This window comes from Rhinichthys klamathensis, unplaced genomic scaffold (assembly GCF_029890125.1).
Source record: "Rhinichthys klamathensis goyatoka isolate OS25496 unplaced genomic scaffold, OSU_Roscu_1.1 h1tg000844l_1, whole genome shotgun sequence".
NCBI classification, from domain to species: Eukaryota; Metazoa; Chordata; class Actinopteri; order Cypriniformes; family Leuciscidae; genus Rhinichthys; species Rhinichthys klamathensis.
The window spans coordinates 220221-239046 of record NW_026607218.1 but is presented as its reverse complement, the minus strand read 5'-3'; the positions used below and the strand labels follow the sequence as shown (position 1 = coordinate 239046).

The window sequence follows — 18826 nt, the reverse complement described above, 5'->3', positions numbered from 1 at the left end:
TGGTGGCTGCGTCATCTTGGTGCATTACGGTAAAGTCGAGATGCAGTCGTTCCTCATACTGAACATGTGTTTATGAGTGTGAAGAACGCATTAGATGCGACCACAGCCATGACACACTCACAGCCGAGGATTATCCTGTTATTCAGTGGGAAGCGGAAGTCAGGGAAGGATTATGTGGCCGATTTGATTCAGCACAGGTGAGTTCGCTGTCGCGCGCACAGGTGAGCTCTAGTGTCGCGCGCACAGGTGACCTGGCTGCATGAACGCTGATGCTGATGCTGTTGTTGTGATCGCAGGCTGACTGCAGAGGTGTGCTGTATACTCCGACTGTCTGCGCCACTCAAACAGCAGTATGCACAGGTATATACACTCTTCAACCCTTTAGCCTGACATGTGTGATAACACTCAGATTAATAACCTTTAGGCTAAATATTTTTAACTTAAAAAAAAAGGTTTGCATATGTGTATCATATTCGATACATCAGGCATTTATGCACTCACTCGCTCATCTGCATACACTGTTGAGAGCCACGCCCACATCCCTACATCCAATCAGCAACCGGTGCACAGAACCAAGCCCCGCCTTACATTTTTTCTTTTTCAATAATCAGTATGTACATCACAATATAGAAGGAAAGATCTGTCGCTTCTTCTTTAAAGCTGTAATCTAAGCTGCTGTAAATGAACTCTGACCTCTGACCTCTGGTTTCCTCAATCTCAGTAGTCGAGGGTGAGGAGAATAACGACCGGTACTGTTAGACAGAAGTTACTCCTGTATTATATCACTCCCATAATTCATGTGAATGATCAGAGGGCGTGGAGGAAAACTGTGGTCAATCCGTGGTCCAGAAAATCTATTGAAGAATCAAATCTACAAAATGAAAATCTTAATAAAATCTACAAAATTTGATCAGAAATACAGTAAATCAGTGAAATATTACTCCAGTGTAAATCAGCTGTTTTCTATGTGAATATATAGTAAACAAGTGTAATGTATTCCTGTGATTAAAGCTGAATTTCAGCATCATTACTCCAGTCTTCAGTGTCACATGATTCTGCAGAAATCACTCTAATATGAGGATTAGTAGTATCATTATTTCTAACTATAATTCATAATGATTAGTAGTATCATTATTATAGTTTATCCAGAATCGTGCAGTGCTAATTTTAATTTCAGTTTAATGTGTAAACACTGTGACTGGTGTGTGTTCAGGATCATGATTTTTGACCGGTGTGTGTGTGTGTTCAGGATCATGATTTTTGACCGGTGTGTGTGTGTGTTCAGGATCATGATTTTTGACTGGTGAGTGTGTGTGTTCAGGATCATGATTTTTGACTGGTGAGTGTGTGTGTGTGTGTGTGTGTGTGTGTTCAGGATCATGATCTGGACTACGAGGAGCTGCTGGGCTGTGGTCAGTATAAGGAGAGGCATCGGGCCGAGATGATCCGCTGGGGAGAGATGAGGAGACAGCAGGACTCGGGCTTCTTCTGCCGGCTGGCCGTCCAACATGCCGCGCGACCCGTCTGGGTACATAATCATAATCATAATCATATCATAATCATATCATAATCATAATGCATTTTACAGTAGATTAAAGGAACACTTCACCCATTTGCATTAAGCTTTGTATTGTTAGAAACCCAGTCATATATTATAATGATCGTGGATTTTTCCTTTATTTTTCCCTGAGATGGGAGAAATAAGGATTTAAGTGTTTTACTTCCTGCTTTTTATGACGTAAAAATCTTCATTTTGCGTCATAAAAAGCAGGAAGTCCCATTTCATTGAAAAGTGTAGAGACTACAAACACAAGCTCATCATTTATTCAGGGTGTGGGACTCACTCACGCTACAGACCTATTACAGATCAGTGGGTGGGACTTCACTTGCAGATACAGAAAGCAATATCCGCCATCTTGTTTGGAAGCTAAGCTAACAAGCGCTGTGGAGATAGGAAGCTACGACAATGACGGAAGAAACTAAACATGATATGGAAGAAGAGGATTTTGAAATTCTGCTACTCAAATCCGGTGTTCGTGGCTATCTTTACGAGCCGCACTATAGTGAAGAGCAGCTGAGGCTGATGGAGGAACAGGAGGCGGACGAGGAGCCCGGACTGGCTCGAGCTGGGCGGACTGGAGCGGACGAGGAGCCCGGACTGGCTCGAGCTGAGGCGGACTGGAGCGGACGAGGAGCCCGGACTGGCTCGCGCTGAGGCGGACTGGAGCGGACGAGGAGCCCGGACTGGCTCGAGCTGGGCGGACTGGAGCGGACGAGGAGCCCGGACTGGCTCGAGCTGGGCGGACTGGAGCGGACGAGGAGCCCGGACTGGCTCGAGCTGAGGCGGACTGGAGCGGACGAGGAGCCCGGACTGGCTCGAGCTGAGGCGGACTGGAGCGGACGAGGAGCCCGGACTGGCTCGAGCTGGGCGGACTGGAGCGGACGAGGAGCCCGGACTGGCTCGAGCTGAGGCGGACTGGAGCGGACGAGGAGCCCGGACTGGCTCGAGCTGAGGCGGACTGGAGCGGACGAGGAGCCCGGACTGGCTCGAGCTGAGGCGGACTGGAGCGGACGAGGAGACCGGACTGGCTCGAGCTGAGGCGGACTGGAGCGGACGAGGAGCCCGGACTGGCTCGAGCTGAGGCGGACTGGAGCGGACGAGGAGCCCGGACTGGCTCGAGCTGAGGCGGACTGGAGCGGACGAGGAGACCGGACTGGCTCGAGCTGGGCGGACTGGAGCGGACGAGGAGCCCGGACTGGCTCGAGCTGGGCGGACTGGAGCGGACGAGGAGCCCGGACTGGCTCGAGCTGGGCGGACTGGAGCGGACGAGGAGCCCGGACTGGCTCGAGCTGGGCGGACTGGAGCGGACGAGGAGCCCGGACTGGCTCGAGCTGAGGCGGACTGGAGCGGACGAGGAGCCCGGACTGGCTCGAGCTGAGGCGGACTGGAGCGGACGAGGAGCCCGGACTGGCTCGAGCTGGGCGGACTGGAGCGGACGAGGAGCCCGGATTGGCTCGAGCTGGGCGGACTGGAGCGGACGAGGAGCCCGGACTGGCTCGAGCTGAGGCGGACTGGAGCGGACGAGGAGACCGGACTGGCTCGAGCTGAGGCGGACTGGAGCGGACGAGGAGCCCGGACTGGCTCGAGCTGAGGCGGACTGGAGCGGACGAGGAGACCGGACTGGCTCGAGCTGAGGCGGACTGGAGCGGACGAGGAGCCCGGACTGGCTCGAGCTGAGGCGGACTGGAGCGGACGAGGAGACCGGACTGGCTCGAGCTGAGGCGGACTGGAGCGGACGAGGAGCCCGGACTGGCTCGAGCTGGGCGGACTGGAGCGGACGAGGAGCCCGGACTGGCTCGAGCTGGGCGGACTGGAGCGGACGAGGAGCCCGGACTGGCTCGAGCTGGGCGGACTGGAGCGGACGAGGAGCCCGGACTGGCTCGAGCTGGGCGGACTGGAGCGGACGAGGAGCCCGGACTGGCTCGCGCTGAGGCGGACTGGAGCGGACGAGGAGCCCGGACTGGCTCGAGCTGGGCGGACTGCTGGTGCCTGTGCTCTCGCTGTGCGCTACGGACACAGATAGAGTCCATCTGCTGCAGAGAATTTCAACGATCGCAATTTCTCCTGGACGAAATCTCTGAATCAGACGAGCACACGGACGTTTGTGTTGTGATGTGAACAATCCTAGTGTCGCACCGCATATGTTCTGACTGAACATCCAGGTATCATGCAATAATTCACCATATAGAAAGAAATACAAACGAGGAGTAATTCGCTAATGAGTTTGCCAATGTAACGGGGTTCGTTGTTGTGGGAAGAATGAGACGGGAATCGGCGAACATTTAAACATTTTAATAGTAAAATAAACAAATACAAAACAAAAGTATAAGCCAGCAGCCCCTCACTGTTGGCCACACACAACAGAAACAAAACACAACATAAAATCAGGCCTGTTCCTCTCTCGATCTGCCCTGTCGTCGCTCCTCCTTTATGCGTCCGCTCCTCGGTGAGAGACGTGAGAGAGACCGGTGCGTCTCACAGGTGTCGTTCATTATCACTCACGCCACCGGCCTCGCGCCGCTCTCACGTCCCTCGTCCTGCTCGCCACAGCCAACTAACTATACATTTTGTGTGAAATGAATTTCTAACTCTGGTGGCAGCTAATGTTAGCCTTGTAGACGAGTGATTTATCTGATGTTTGCGCTGTTCTGGAGTAGTGGGAGTGGCTTGCGGAGCTGTGCAATGTGGTGCATTGTGGGAGTTGTTGTCTTTCATACAAATGCGCCCTAAAGTTATTTTCTGTCTTTTCTCGGTCAAGAGGGCACCAAATTCAAAATTTCTTTTACATTTCGACTACATATATGACCCACTTTCAATAAAGATTAATGTTGAAATGGGTGAAGTGTTCCTTTAACAAAAATGAACCATCACTGAACTTGCTAAAGCTGGACTGTGACGCTATTTTCTTCAGGAAACAAACTTCCTGTTATCTCTGTAAAGCTGCTTTGAAACAATCTATATTGTGAAAAGCGCTATATAAACAAAGCTGACTTGACTTGACTATGACGATATTATCGTATATCGACGATGTCTAGCAAGTATCGCAATGTCGATTATAACAGTCTGTTTCCAAACGATAATCGTCAATATCAGGGGAAAATGACAAATATATTTAATTTTATATTTATATTTATAACCCCATAGTTACCATACACATATTTATTCACATGCTCACAGTAACACGCGCTCTCCTTTCGTCATGTCATGTGACCTCAGTAACACACGCTCTCCTGTTGTCACGTGACCTCAGTAACACGCGCCCTCCTGTTGTCATGTGACCTCAGTAACACACGCTCTCCTGTTGTCACGTGACCTCAGTAACGCGCGCCCTCCTGTTGTCATGTGACCTCAGTAACGCACGCTCTCCTGTCGTCATGTGACCTCAGTAACACACGCTCTCCTGTTGTCACGTGACCTCAGTAACGCGCGCCTTCCTGTTCTCACGTGACCTCAGTAACGCGCGCCCTCCTGTTGTCATGTGACCTCAGTAACGCGCGCCCTCCTGTTCTCACGTGACCTCAGTAACGCGCGCCCTCCTGTTGTCATGTGACCTCAGTAACGCGCGCCCTCCTGTTGTCATGTGACCTCAGTAACACACGCCCTCCTGTCGTCATGTGACCTCAGTAACACGCGCTCTCCTTTCGTCATGTCATGTGACCTCAGTAACGCACGCTCTCCTGTCGTCATGTGACCTCAGTAACGCGCGCCCTCCTGTTGTCATGTGACCTCAGAAACGCGCGCCCTCCTGTTGTCACGTGACCTCAGTAACACGCGCTCTCCTGTTGTCATGTGACCTCAGTAACGCGCGCCCTCCTGTTGTCACGTGACCTCAGTAACGCGCGCCCTCCTGTTGTCATGTGACCTCAGTAACGCGCGCCCTCCTGTTGTCACGTGACCTCAGTAACACGCGCTCTCCTGTTGTCATGTGACCTCAGTAACGCGCGCCCTCCTGTTGTCACATGACCTCAGTAACGCGCGCCCTCCTGTTGTCATGTGACCTCAGTAACGCGCGCCCTCCTGTTGTCACGTGACCTCAGTAACGCGCGCCCTCCTGTTGTCACGTGACCTCAGTAACGCGCGCCCTCCTGTTGTCATGTGACCTCAGTAACGCGCGCCCTCCTGTTGTCACGTGACCTCAGTAACGCGCGCCCTCCTGTTGTCACGTGACCTCAGTAACGCGCGCCCTCCTGTTGTCACGTGACCTCAGTAACGCGCGCCCTCCTGTTGTCATGTGACCTCAGTAACGCGCGCCCTCCTGTTGTCACGTGACCTCAGTAACGCGCGCCCTCCTGTTGTCACGTGACCTCAGTAACGCGCGCCCTCCTGTTGTCATGTGACCTCAGTAACGCGCGCTCTCCTGCCGTCACGTGACCTCAGTAACACGCGCTCTCCTGTCGTCACGTGACCTCAGTAACACGCGCTCTCCTGCCGTCACGTGACCTCAGTAACACGCGCTCTCCTGTCGTCACGTGACCTCAGTAACACGCGCTCTCCTGCCGTCACGTGACCTCAGTAACACGCGCTCTCCTGTCGTCACGTGACCTCAGTAACACGCGCTCTCCTGCCGTCACGTGACCTCAGTAACACGCGCTCTCCTGCCGTAACGTGACCTCAGTAACACGCGCTCTCCTGCCGTCACGTGACCTCAGTAACACGCGCTCTCCTGTCGTCACGTGACCTCAGTAACACGCGCTCCTGTCGTCACGTGACCTCAGTAACACGCGCTCCTGTCGTCACGTGACCTCAGTAACACGCGCTCTCCTGCCGTCACGTGACCTCAGTAACACGCGCTCTCCTGCCGTCACGTGACCTCAGTAACACACGCTCTCCTGTTGTCACGTGACCTCAGTAACACGCGCTCTCCTGTCGTCACGTGACCTCAGTAACACACGCTCTCCTGTCGTCACGTGACCTCAGTAACACACGCTCTCCTGTCGTCACGTGACCTCAGTAACACGCGCTCTCCTGTCGTCACGTGACCTCAGTAACACGCGCTCTCCTGCCGTCACGTGACCTCAGTAACACGCGCTCTCCTGCCGTCACGTGACCTCAGTAACACGCGCTCTCCTGCCGTCACGTGACCTCAGTAACACACGCTCTCCTGTCGTCACGTGACCTCAGTAACACGCGCTCTCCTGCCGTCACGTGACCTCAGTAACACGCGCTCTCCTGCCATCACGTGACCTCAGTAACACGCGCTCTCCTGTCGTCACGTGACCTCAGTAACACACGCTCTCCTGTCGTCACGTGACCTCAGTAACACACGCTCTCCTGTTGTCACGTGACCTCAGTAACACGCGCTCTCCTGTCGTCACGTGACCTCAGTAACACGCGCTCTCCTGCCGTCACGTGACCTCAGTAACACACGCTCTCCTGTCGTCACGTGACCTCAGTAACACGCGCTCTCCTGTCGTCACGTGACCTCAGTAACACGCGCTCTCCTGCCGTCACGTGACCTCAGTAACACGCGCTCTCCTGCCGTAACGTGACCTCAGTAACACGCGTCTCCTGTCGTCACGTGACCTCAGTAACACGCGCTCTCCTGTCGTCACGTGACCTCAGTAACGCGCGCCCTCCTGTTGTCACGTGACCTCAGTAACACGCGCTCTCCTGTTGTCATGTGACCTCAGTAACACGCGCTCTCCTGTCGTCACGTGACCTCAGTAACACGCGCTCTCCTGCCGTCACGTGACCTCAGTAACACGCGCTCTCCTGTCGTCACGTGACCTCAGTAACACGCGCTCTCCTGTTCTCACGTGACCTCAGTAACACGCGCTCTCCTGTCGTCACGTGACCTCAGTAACACGCGCTCTCCTGTCGTCACGTGACCTCAGTAACACGCGCTCTCCTTTCGTCATGTCATGTGACCTCAGTAACACGCGCTCTCCTGCCGTCACGTGACCTCAGTAACACGCGCTCTCCTGTCGTCACGTGACCTCAGTAACACGCGCTCTCCTGTCGTCACGTGACCTCAGTAACACGCGCTCTCCTGTCGTCACGTGACCTCAGTAACACGCGCTCTCCTGTCGTCACGTGACCTCAGTAACACGCGCTCTCCTGTCGTCACGTGACCTCAGTAACACGCGCTCTCCTGCCGTCACGTGACCTCAGTAACACGCGCTCTCCTGTCGTCACGTGACCTCAGTAACACGCGCTCTCCTGTCGTCACGTGACCTCAGTAACACGCGCTCTCCTGCCGTCACGTGACCTCAGTAACACGCGCTCTCCTGTCGTCACGTGACCTCAGTAACACGCGCTCTCCTGCCGTCACATGACCTCAGTAACACGCGCTCTCCTGTCGTCACGTGACCTCAGTAACACGCGCTCTCCTGCCGTCACGTGACCTCAGTAACACGCGCTCTCCTGCCGTAACGTGACCTCAGTAACACGCGTCTCCTGTCGTCACGTGACCTCAGTAACACGCGCTCTCCTGTCGTCACGTGACCTCAGTAACACGCGCTCTCCTGTCGTCACGTGACCTCAGTAACACGCGCTCTCCTGCCGTCACGTGACCTCAGTAACACGCGCTCTCCTGTCGTCACGTGACCTCAGTAACACGCGCTCTCCTGCCGTCACGTGACCTCAGTAACACGCGCTCTCCTGTTCTCACGTGACCTCAGTAACGCGCGCCCTCCTGTTGTCATGTGACCTCAGTAACGCGCGCCCTCCTGTTGTCACGTGACCTCAGTAACACGCGCCCTCCTGTCGTCATGTGACCTCAGTAACGCACGCTCTCCTTTCGTCATGTCATGTGACCTCAGTAACGCTCCTGTCGTCATGTGACCTCAGTAACGCGCGCCCTCCTGTTGTCATGTGACCTCAGTAACGCGCGCCCTCCTGTTGTCACGTGACCTCAGTAACGTGCGCCCTCCTGTTGTCACGTGACCTCAGTAACACGCGCTCTCCTGTTGTCATGTGACCTCAGTAACGCGCGCCCTCCTGTTGTCATGTGACCTCAGTAACGTGCGCCCTCCTGTTGTCACGTGACCTCAGTAACGCGCGCCCTCCTGTTGTCATGTGACCTCAGTAAAGCGCGCCCTCCTGTTGTCACGTGACCTCAGTAACACGCGCTCTCCTGTTGTCATGTGACCTCAGTAACGCGCGCCCTCCTGTTGTCACGTGACCTCAGTAACGCGCGCCCTCCTGTTGTCACGTGACCTCAGTAACACGCGCTCTCCTGTTGTCATGTGACCTCAGTAACACGCGCTCTCCTTTCGTCATGTCATGTGACCTCAGTAACACGCGCTCTCCTGCCGTCACGTGACCTCAGTAACACGCGCTCTCCTGTCGTCACGTGACCTCAGTAACACGCGCTCTCCTGTCGTCACGTGACCTCAGTAACACGCGCTCTCCTGCCGTCACGTGACCTCAGTAACACGCGCTCTCCTGTCGTCACGTGACCTCAGTAACACGCGCTCTCCTGCCGTCACGTGACCTCAGTAACACGCGCTCTCCTGCCGTCACGTGACCTCAGTAACACGCGCTCTCCTGTCGTCACGTGACCTCAGTAACACGCGCTCTCCTGCCGTCACGTGACCTCAGTAACACGCGCTCTCCTGCCGTAACGTGACCTCAGTAACACGCGTCTCCTGTCGTCACGTGACCTCAGTAACACGCGCTCTCCTGTCGTCACGTGACCTCAGTAACACGCGCTCTCCTGTCGTCACGTGACCTCAGTAACACGCGCTCTCCTGCCGTAACGTGACCTCAGTAACACGCGTCTCCTGTCGTCACGTGACCTCAGTAACACGCGCTCTCCTGCCGTCACGTGACCTCAGTAACACGCGCTCTCCTGCCGTCACGTGACCTCAGTAACACGCGCTCTCCTGTCGTCACGTGACCTCAGTAACACGCGCTCTCCTGTCGTCACGTGACCTCAGTAACACGCGCTCTCCTGCCGTCACGTGACCTCAGTAACACGCGCTCTCCTGTCGTCACGTGACCTCAGTAACACGCGCTCTCCTGCCGTCACGTGACCTCAGTAACACGCGCTCTCCTGCCGTAACGTGACCTCAGTAACACGCGTCTCCTGTCGTCACGTGACCTCAGTAACACGCGCTCTCCTGTCGTCACGTGACCTCAGTAACACGCGCTCTCCTGTCGTCACGTGACCTCAGTAACACGCGCTCTCCTGCCGTAACGTGACCTCAGTAACACGCGTCTCCTGTCGTCACGTGACCTCAGTAACACGCGCTCTCCTGTCGTCACGTGACCTCAGTAACACGCGCTCTCCTGTCGTCACGTGACCTCAGTAACACGCGCTCTCCTGCCGTCACGTGACCTCAGTAACACGCTCTCTCCTGTCGTCACGTGACCTCAGTAACACGCGCTCTCCTGTCGTCACGTGACCTCAGTAACACGCGCTCTCCTGCCGTCACGTGACCTCAGTAACACGCGCTCTCCTGCCGTCACGTGACCTCAGTAACACGCGCTCTCCTGCCGTCACGTGACCTCAGTAACACACACTCTCCTGTCGTCACGTGACCTCAGTAACACGCTCTCCTGTCGTCATGTGACCTCAGTAACACGCGCTCTCCTGTCGCCATGTGACCTCAGTAACACACACTCTCCTGTCGTCATGTGACCTCAGTTACACACGCTCTCCTGTCGTCATGTGACCTCAGTAACACACGCTCTCCTGTCGTCATGTGACCTCAGTAACACACACTCTTCCTCAGATCGTCAGCGACTGCAGGAGGAGATCGGATGTACAGTGGTTCCGGCAGGAGTTTCCCGACCGATGTGTGTGTGTGCGTGTGGAGGCGTCAGAGCAGACCAGATCACAAAGGGGCTGGAGGTTCACCACAGGTACAACACACACACACACACACACACACACACACACACCAGATCACAGCGGGGCTGGATGTTCACCACAGGTACAACACACACACACACACACACACACACCAGATCACAGCGGGGCTGGAGGTTCACCACAGGTAGTTCAATTTCAATGTTATTTATATAGCACATTTACAACAGCCACTAAGCTGACCAAAGTGCTCTACAGAACAACAAGATTAAAAGAAGATATAACATGCATAACAACAATTAAAACAAAAAATAAGAGCAACATAGCTAAGAGTAACCATAAAACAGGAGTAGCAAACCAGTATCAGACTCAAATATAAACTAGTAAAACCAACCGAAGAAAATAATCCATATACTAAAGAAAACGGAGACAGAGAAGGGGCCGTTCTGCTCCCTAGAGGCTCCAGAGTCGTGTTCCTCTACGCTGGAGTCTAGAGCGGCGTGTTCCCAGCGGAGCCGGCCGCGGGATCTTAGGCTTCTGGACGGAGCGAGTGTAGTGATGAAGAAGCTCAGAGTCGTGTTCCTCTGCGCTGGAGTCTAGAGCGGCGTGTTCCCAGCGGAGCCGGCCGCGGGATCTTAGGCTTCTGGACGGAGCGAGTGTAGTGATGAAGAAGCTCAGAGTCGTGTTCCTCTGCGCTGGAGTCTAGAGCGGCGTGTTCCCAGCGGAGCCGGCCGCGGGATCTTAGGCTTCTGGACAGAGCGAGTGTAGTGATGAAGAAGCTCAGAGTCGTGTTCCTCTGCACTGGAGTCTAGAGCGGCGTGTTCCCAGCGGAGCCGGCCGCGGGATCTCAGGCTTCTGGACAGAGCGAGTGTAGTGATGAAGAAGCTCAGAGTCGTGTTCCTCTGCACTGGAGTCTAGAGCGGCGTGTTCCCAGCGGAGCCGGCCGCGGGATCTCAGGCTTCTGGACAGAACGAGTGTAGTGATGAAGAAGCTCAGAGTCCTGTTCCTCTGCGCTGGAGTCTAGAGCGCCGTGTTCCCAGCGGAGCCGGCCGCGGGATCTCAGGCTTCTGGACGGAGTGAGTGTAGTGATGAAGAAGCTCAGAGTTGTGTTCCTCTGCACTGGAGTCTAGAGCGGCGTGTTCCCAGCGGAGCCGGCCGTGGGATCTCAGGCTTCTGGACGGAGCGAGTGTAGTAATGAAGAAGCTCAGAGTCGTGTTCCTCTGCACTGGAGTCTAGAGCGGCGTGTTCCCAGCGGAGCCGGCCGTGGGATCTTAGGCTTCTGGACGGAGTGAGTGTAGTGATGAAGAAGCTCAGAGTCGTGTTCCTCTGCACTGGAGTCTAGAGCGGCGTGTTCCCAGCGGAGCCGGCCGTGGGATCTCAGGCTTCTGGACGGAGCGAGTGTAGTGATGAAGAAGCTCAGAGTCGTGTTCCTCTGCACTGGAGTCTAGAGCGGCGTGTTCCCAGCGGAGCCGGCCGCGGGATCTCAGGCTTCTGGACGGAGCGAGTGTAGTGATGAAGAAGCTCAGAGTCGTGTTCCTCTGCACTGGAGTCTAGAGCGGCGTGTTCCCAGCGGAGCCGGCCGTGGGATCTCAGGCTTCTGGACGGAGCGAGTGTAGTGATGAAGAAGCCCAGAGTCGTGTTCCTCTGCGCTGGAGTCTAGAGCGGCGTGTTCCCAGCGGAGCCGGCCGCAGGATCTCAGGCTTCTGGACAGAGCGAGTGTAGTGATGAAGAAGCTCAGAGTCGTGTTCCTCTGCGCTGGAGTCTAGAGCGGCGTGTTCCCAGCGGAGCCGGCCGCAGGATCTCAGGCTTCTGGACAGAGCGAGTGTAGTGATGAAGAAGCTCAGAGTCGTGTTCCTCTGCACTGGAGTCTAGAGCGGCGTGTTCCCAGCGGAGCCGGCTGCAGGATCTCAGGCTTCTGGACGGAGCGAGTGTAGTGATGAAGAAGCTCAGAGTCGTGTTCCTCTGCGCTGGAGTCTAGAGCAGCGTGTTCCCAGCGGAGCCGGCCACGGGATCTCAGGATTCTGGACGGAGCGAGTGTAGTGATGAAGAAGCTCAGAGTCGTGTTCCTCTGCACTGGAGTCTAGAGCGGCGTGTTCCCAGCGGAGCCGGACGCAGGATCTCAGGATTCTGGACGGAGCGAGTGTAGTGATGAAGAAGCTCAGAGTCGTGTTCCTCTGCACTGGAGTCTAGAGCGGCGTGTTCCCAGCAGAGCCGGACGCAGGATCTCAGGATTCTGGACGGAGCGAGTGTAGTGATGAAGAAGCTCAGAGTCGTGTTCCTCTGCACTGGAGTCTAGAGCGGCGTGTTCCCAGCAGAGCCGGACGCAGGATCTCAGGATTCTGGACGGAGCGAGTGTAGTGATGAAGAAGCTCAGAGTCCTGTTCCTCTGCACTGGAGTCTAGAGCGGCGTGTTCCCAGCGGAGCCGGCTGCAGGATCTCAGGCTTCTGGACGGAGTGAGTGTAGTGATGAAGAAGCTCAGAGTCGTGTTCCTCTGCACTGGAGTCTAGAGCGGCGTGTTCCCAGCGGAGCCGGCCGCGGGATCTCAGGATTCTGGACGGAGCGAGTGTAGTGATGAAGAAGCTCAGAGTCGTGTTCCTCTGCGCTGGAGTCTAGAGCGGCGTGTTCCCAGCGGAGCCGGCCGCGGGATCTCAGGCTTCTGGACAGAGCGAGTGTAGTGATGAAGAAGCTCAGAGTCGTGTTCCTTTGCACTGGAGTCTAGAGCGGCGTGTTCCCAGCGGAGCCGGCCGCGGGATCTCAGGCTTCTGGACGGAGCGAGTGTAGTGATGAAGAAGCTCAGAGTCGTGTTCCTCTGCACTGGAGTCTAGAGCGGCGTGTTCCCAGCGGAGCCGGCCGCGGGATCTCAGGCTTCTGGACAGAGCGAGTGTAGTGATGAAGAAGCTCAGAGTCGTGTTCCTCTGCACTGGAGTCTAGAGCGGCGTGTTCCCAGCGGAGCCGGCCGCGGGATCTCAGGCTTCTGGACAGAGCGAGTGTAGTGATGAAGAAGCTCAGAGTCGTGTTCCTCTTCGCTGGAGTCTAGAGCGGCGTGTTCCCAGCGGAGCCGGCCGCAGGATCTCAGGCTTCTGGGCGGAGTGAGTTTAGTGATGAAGAAGCTCAGAGTCGTGTTCCTCTGCGCTGGAGTCTAGAGCGGCGTGTTCCCAGCGGAGCCGGCCGCGGGATCTCAGGCTTCTGGGCGGAGCGAGTGTAGTGATGAAGAAGCTCCGAGTCGTGTTCCTCTGCGCTGGAGTCTAGAGCGGCGTGTTCCCAGCGGAGCCGGCCGCGGGATCTCAGGCTTCTGGGCGGAGCGAGTGTAGTGATGAAGAAGCTCCGAGTCGTGTTCCTCTGCGCTGGAGTCTAGAGCGGCGTGTTCCCAGCGGAGCCGGCCGCGGGATCTCAGGATTCTGGACGGAGCGAGTGTAGTGATGAAGAAGCCCAGAGTCGTGTTCCTCTGCGCTGGAGTCTAGAGCGGCGTGTTCCCAGCGGAGCCGGCCGCGGGATCTCAGGATTCTGGACGGAGCGAGTGTAGTGATGAAGAAGCTCAGAGTCGTGTTCCTCTGCGCTGGAGTCTAGAGCGGCGTGTTCCCAGCGGAGCCGGCCGCAGGATCTTAGGCTTCTGGACGGAGTGAGTGTAGTGATGAAGAAGCTCAGAGTCGTGTTCCTCTGCGCTGGAGTCTAGAGCGGCGTGTTTCCAGCGGAGCCGGCCGCGGGATCTCAGGATTCTGGACGGAGCGAGTGTAGTGATGAAGAAGCCCAGAGTCGTGTTCCTCTGCGCTGGAGTCTAGAGCGGCGTGTTCCCAGCGGAGCCGGCCGCAGGATCTTAGGCTTCTGGACGGAGTGAGTGTAGTGATGAAGAAGCTCAGAGTCGTGTTCCTCTGCGCTGGAGTCTAGAGCGGCGTGTTCCCAGCGGAGCCGGCCGCAGGATCTCAGGCTTCTGGGCGGAGCGAGTGTAGTGATGAAGAAGCCCAGAGTCGTGTTCCTCTGCGCTGGAGTCTAGAGCGGCGTGTTCCCAGCGGAGCCGGCCGCAGGATCTCAGGATTCTGGGCGGAGCGAGTGTAGTGATGAAGAAGCTCAGAGTCGTGTTCCTCTGCGCTGGAGTCTAGAGCGGCGTGTTCCCAGCGGAGCCGGCCGCAGGATCTCAGGATTCTGGGCGGAGCGAGTGTAGTGATGAAGAAGCCCAGAGTCGTGTTCCTCTGCGCTGGAGTCTAGAGCGGCGTGTTCCCAGCGGAGCCGGCCGCAGGATCTCAGGATTCTGGGCGGAGCGAGTGTAGTGATGAAGAAGCCCAGAGTCGTGTTCCTCTGCGCTGGAGTCTAGAGCGGCGTGTTCCCAGCGGAGCCGGCCGCAGGATCTCAGGATTCTGGGCGGAGCGAGTGTAGTGATGAAGAAGCCCAGAGTCGTGTTCCTCTGCGCTGGAGTCTAGAGCGGCGTGTTCCCAGCGGAGCCGGCCGCAGGATCTCAGGATTCTGGGCGGAGCGAGTGTAGTGATGAAGAAGCTCAGAGTCGTGTTCCTCTGCGCTGGAGTCTAGAGCGGCGTGTTCCCAGCGGAGCCGGCCGCAGGATCTCAGGATTCTGGGCAGAGCGAGTGTAGTGATGAAGAAGCCCAGAGTCGTGTTCCTCTGCGCTGGAGTCTAGAGCGGCGTGTTCCCAGCGGAGCCGGCCGCAGGATCTCAGGATTCTGGGCGGAGCGAGTGTAGTGATGAAGAAGCCCAGAGTCGTGTTCCTCTGCGCTGGAGTCTAGAGCGGCGTGTTCCCAGCGGAGCCGGCCGCAGGATCTCAGGATTCTGGGCGGAGCGAGTGTAGTGATGAAGAAGCCCAGAGTCGTGTTCCTCTGCGCTGGAGTCTAGAGCGGCGTGTTTCCAGCGGAGCCGGCCGCGGGATCTCAGGCTTCTGGACGGAGCGAGTGTAGTGATGAAGAAGCTCAGAGTCGTGTTCCTCTGCACTGGAGTCTAGAGCGGCGTGTTCCCAGCGGAGCCGGCTGCAGGGTCTCAGGCTTCTGGACGGAGTGAGTGTAGTGATGAAGAAGCTCAGAGTCGTGTTCCTCTGCACTGGAGTCTAGAGCGGCGTGTTCCCAGCGGAGCCGGCCGCAGGATCTCAGGATTCTGGGCGGAGTGAGTGTAGTGATGAAGAAGCTCAGAGTCGTGTTCCTCTGCGCTGGAGTCTAGAGCGGCGTGTTTCCAGCGGAGCCGGCCGCGGGATCTCAGGCTTCTGGGCGGAGCAAGTGTAGTGATGAAGAAGCTCAGAGAGATTGCACAATAAGATATGCACAATAAGTCCTTTCTGTTTCCATTAAAAATACTGTTTGGCCAGTGGAAAAGATTGAGAAAAACTTTCTCTGGAATGAATTTCATACAATTTGATTTATCTTGCGTGCATGAATATGAATATGCAAATGATATGCAGATGAGGATATAGTAAACTAGGCGTTGTCAGCTCATATATGGTTATTTCGAGGTGGAGACGCGTGTGCACAATCTTCCTCTGACTGGGTTTATAAAGGGGATTCTGCGCAGGTTCTGGTGTTCGCACGCTTTTATAAGTCTGGATATTTTTTGGCGTACGCCATTTTTGTCTTTTCGGGCGCACACACACTTATAGTGAGGATCCCACACACAGTTTTATAAATGAGAGCCCTGGTCTTATGATGGGAAACTAGTAGGACAGAGTGGGGCACAACCTAACACTTTTTGACTTTCTCAGTTTGTGTAAATTCTGATCTAACCAGAAATCCCCTCGGGGTTCAGAGTATTTAATTGTCCCGCATTAATTTCACATGTCTAGTACAATTATGTAGTATATACTTTTCTCTTGATTTACCCCTGAAAGAATGGAAGTGAAATGTGACAACATGATTTATCATACACACTGTATTATTTTTCTTGTCTTTTGGGCGTACGTATTATAAATGATTAATGACTGAGAGCCCTGGAGAGTACCTAACGCTGCTGTACACCTGCTCAGGTGTGGACGACGCGGAGTCCGAGTGCGGTCTGGATGAGGGACTGGAGTTCGACTGGATCCTGCAGAACGACGGAGAACACGAGCGTCTGGAGAAACAGCTGGAGGAGCTTCTGTCGTCGCTCACTCGAACATGAACACGCTCCGTAAACCTCAATATCTGACCATAATCAACATATCTGACCATAAACCTCAGTATCTGGCGTTCCAGAGCAGAGTCGGGGACATAATACACAGAACTGATGATGCAAACTTCATCAAATAGAAGACCAATTTTGCTGTAAAGACAATAGTTTCATTATTCAGTTCAGTTAATATAAAGGGAAAGTTTCTAAAGATTCCTCACATTGTTCTTTCACAGTTCTGTTCAGAGGTTTTATTACGAAACTGCTGTAAAACATCCTCTAGATTGCACTGTTATTCTGTATTTTCTGTGTAAAAATCCCATACATTTACATACAGTGAATAAATAAAAAAGTAAGAGCAATATTAAAGGAATAGTTTGCCCAAAATAATAATCCTGTCATTTAAAAACCAGAAAAGCAAGTTATTCCAGATCCTCTGAAGCTATTTCCATATCAAATTATTGTAATTCATTACTTTCAAATGGATAATCGTCAGAACTAGGACAGTGTACGTGATGCTCTTTGTTTTAACATGTGCAGGGCGACTTTTCAATGCATAACAACCTAAATTTGAGTCAATTCTCCTCATAAAGTACACTAAAACAGGTCTTAAACTGTTTGTTTTTTAAGGTTTGTTTCTTTACAGGTTTCACCGAAGTGTTCAGAGGGAAATTATAAATCAAGAGAAGTCGATGGAGACTGGTTAGATTTTGTACTTGCTAACATTGAATATTAAAATAGAATAAAATCTCAACAATTAAAATTAACTAGCTAGGTCAGCAGATTACTTTAAAAGTACTGCAGTTACCCTGTTTTCCAGAGATGCACTGATATACACGATCACTGTTATCGTGTGAGACGGCAGAAAACTGAGATTAATGTGAAGGAAGATCTTCAAATGTTGATGTGTTGTGTAGATAAAGAAATGGAGTAAAGCAATTATCAATGCATTTATATAGATGCAAAGCAGAATACATGATTACAGCCATATATTTCAACACAGTACTATGAAAAACAAATCAAAAATGCTATATATTTATAAACAATGATTGAACAGCAGTTTAAAGGATGCTTTCTTCCTCAAACATTCATAAAAAACATAGACAATATCACCAGAGTGATTTTAAACAAAGCTTTAGTGTGATTTCAAGTGGCCAGAGAAGAATTCACAATCATTTTTTCCAATACATTCCGTTATCAATAAACATTAATATCTTTCAGCGGTACAGGAGAAACCCTCGCTGATTTATAACCCTTTATAAGAGGTAAACCGTGGAGGTTATTATAACTATTCATGTTTCTGCCAAATAACCAGGGCATTTAATGTGCTACAACTCATAATCTTTACCATAATATCACGTTTTTTCAGCACATCCTTCCAATAATATAATAATGGACAATAATACAGCTAAACTGGAAACACAAGTTCTAAAGTCAGTCAAGTTTCCTTCATTTCTAACTCATCAAGTCCTTTCATCAAAGAAAGAAAATACACCATAGACCGTTTAAATAGCAACTGTAAAATGTGGACACATCTTTAAAAAAAGACTTGTTCTACACTATGTTTAATATAAATGCATTGAGCCCGTTTCCAGCAGAACAGACTCCGTCTGGACCGATGCAGGATAAGTCTGAGTCAGTCTTCATAAAACGCCTGGCTTCTCCAGAACACACAGTATTTACAGGATTACAAACAGCCGTTCAGAGTTTAAATAAAAAGACTTCAGAGATCCGGATTCTTCCTCGGATATTGACTGTGGTTTAGTTTCTGAGCGCCACCTAGTTGTAGTGTTACGTAACAGCCAATATACTCTGGCCATGTGACCAGAAGCATATTTCCTATTGACAGCAAGTGTGAGTGTGATTGATTCTATTGGTTGTCCAGCATTGGCAGAGCTTTGGAAAAGAGATGATAATCCTCTCCATAGCAGATATCCGTGGCTTTGACAGCGAGTGTGACTGTGATTGACAGCGAGTGTGTGTGACTGAGATTGACAGAGAGAGTGTGAGTGTGTGACTGTGATTGACAGCGAGTGTGAGTGTGTGACTGATTGACAGCGAGTGTGAGTGTGTGACTGTGATTGACAGCGAGTGTGTGTGACTGAGATTGACAGCGAGTGTGTGATTGACAGCGAGTGTGAGTGTGTGACTGTGATTGACAGCGAGTGTGAGTGTGTGACTGTGATTGACAGCGAGTGTGTGACTGTGATTGAGTGAGTGTGAGTGTGTGACTGTGATTGACAGCGAGTGTGAGTGTGTGACTGTGATTGACAGCGAGTGTGAGTGTGTGACTGTGATTGACAGCGAGTGTGTGACTGTGATTGACTGAGTGTGAGTGTGTGACTGTGATTGACAGCGAGTGTGAGTGTGTGACTGTGATTGACAGCGAGTGTGAGTGTGTGACTGTGATTGAGTGAGTGTGAGTGTGTGACTG

General features: G+C 53.4%; 1 protein-coding gene across 1 annotated transcript; it reads left to right on the top strand.

Moving 5' to 3' along the window:
• Nucleotides 1–29: 29 nt before the first annotated feature.
• On the top strand, nt 30–16463 carry pmvk (phosphomevalonate kinase). The gene is made up of 5 exons (XM_056243767.1): nt 30–197; nt 297–360; nt 1376–1528; nt 10240–10369; nt 16271–16463. The coding sequence occupies exons 1-5, from the start codon at nt 73–75 to the stop codon at nt 16402–16404; spliced, it is 606 nt and encodes a 201-aa protein (XP_056099742.1). The 5' UTR covers nt 30–72; the 3' UTR covers nt 16405–16463.
• Nucleotides 16464–18826: the final 2363 nt, after the last annotated feature.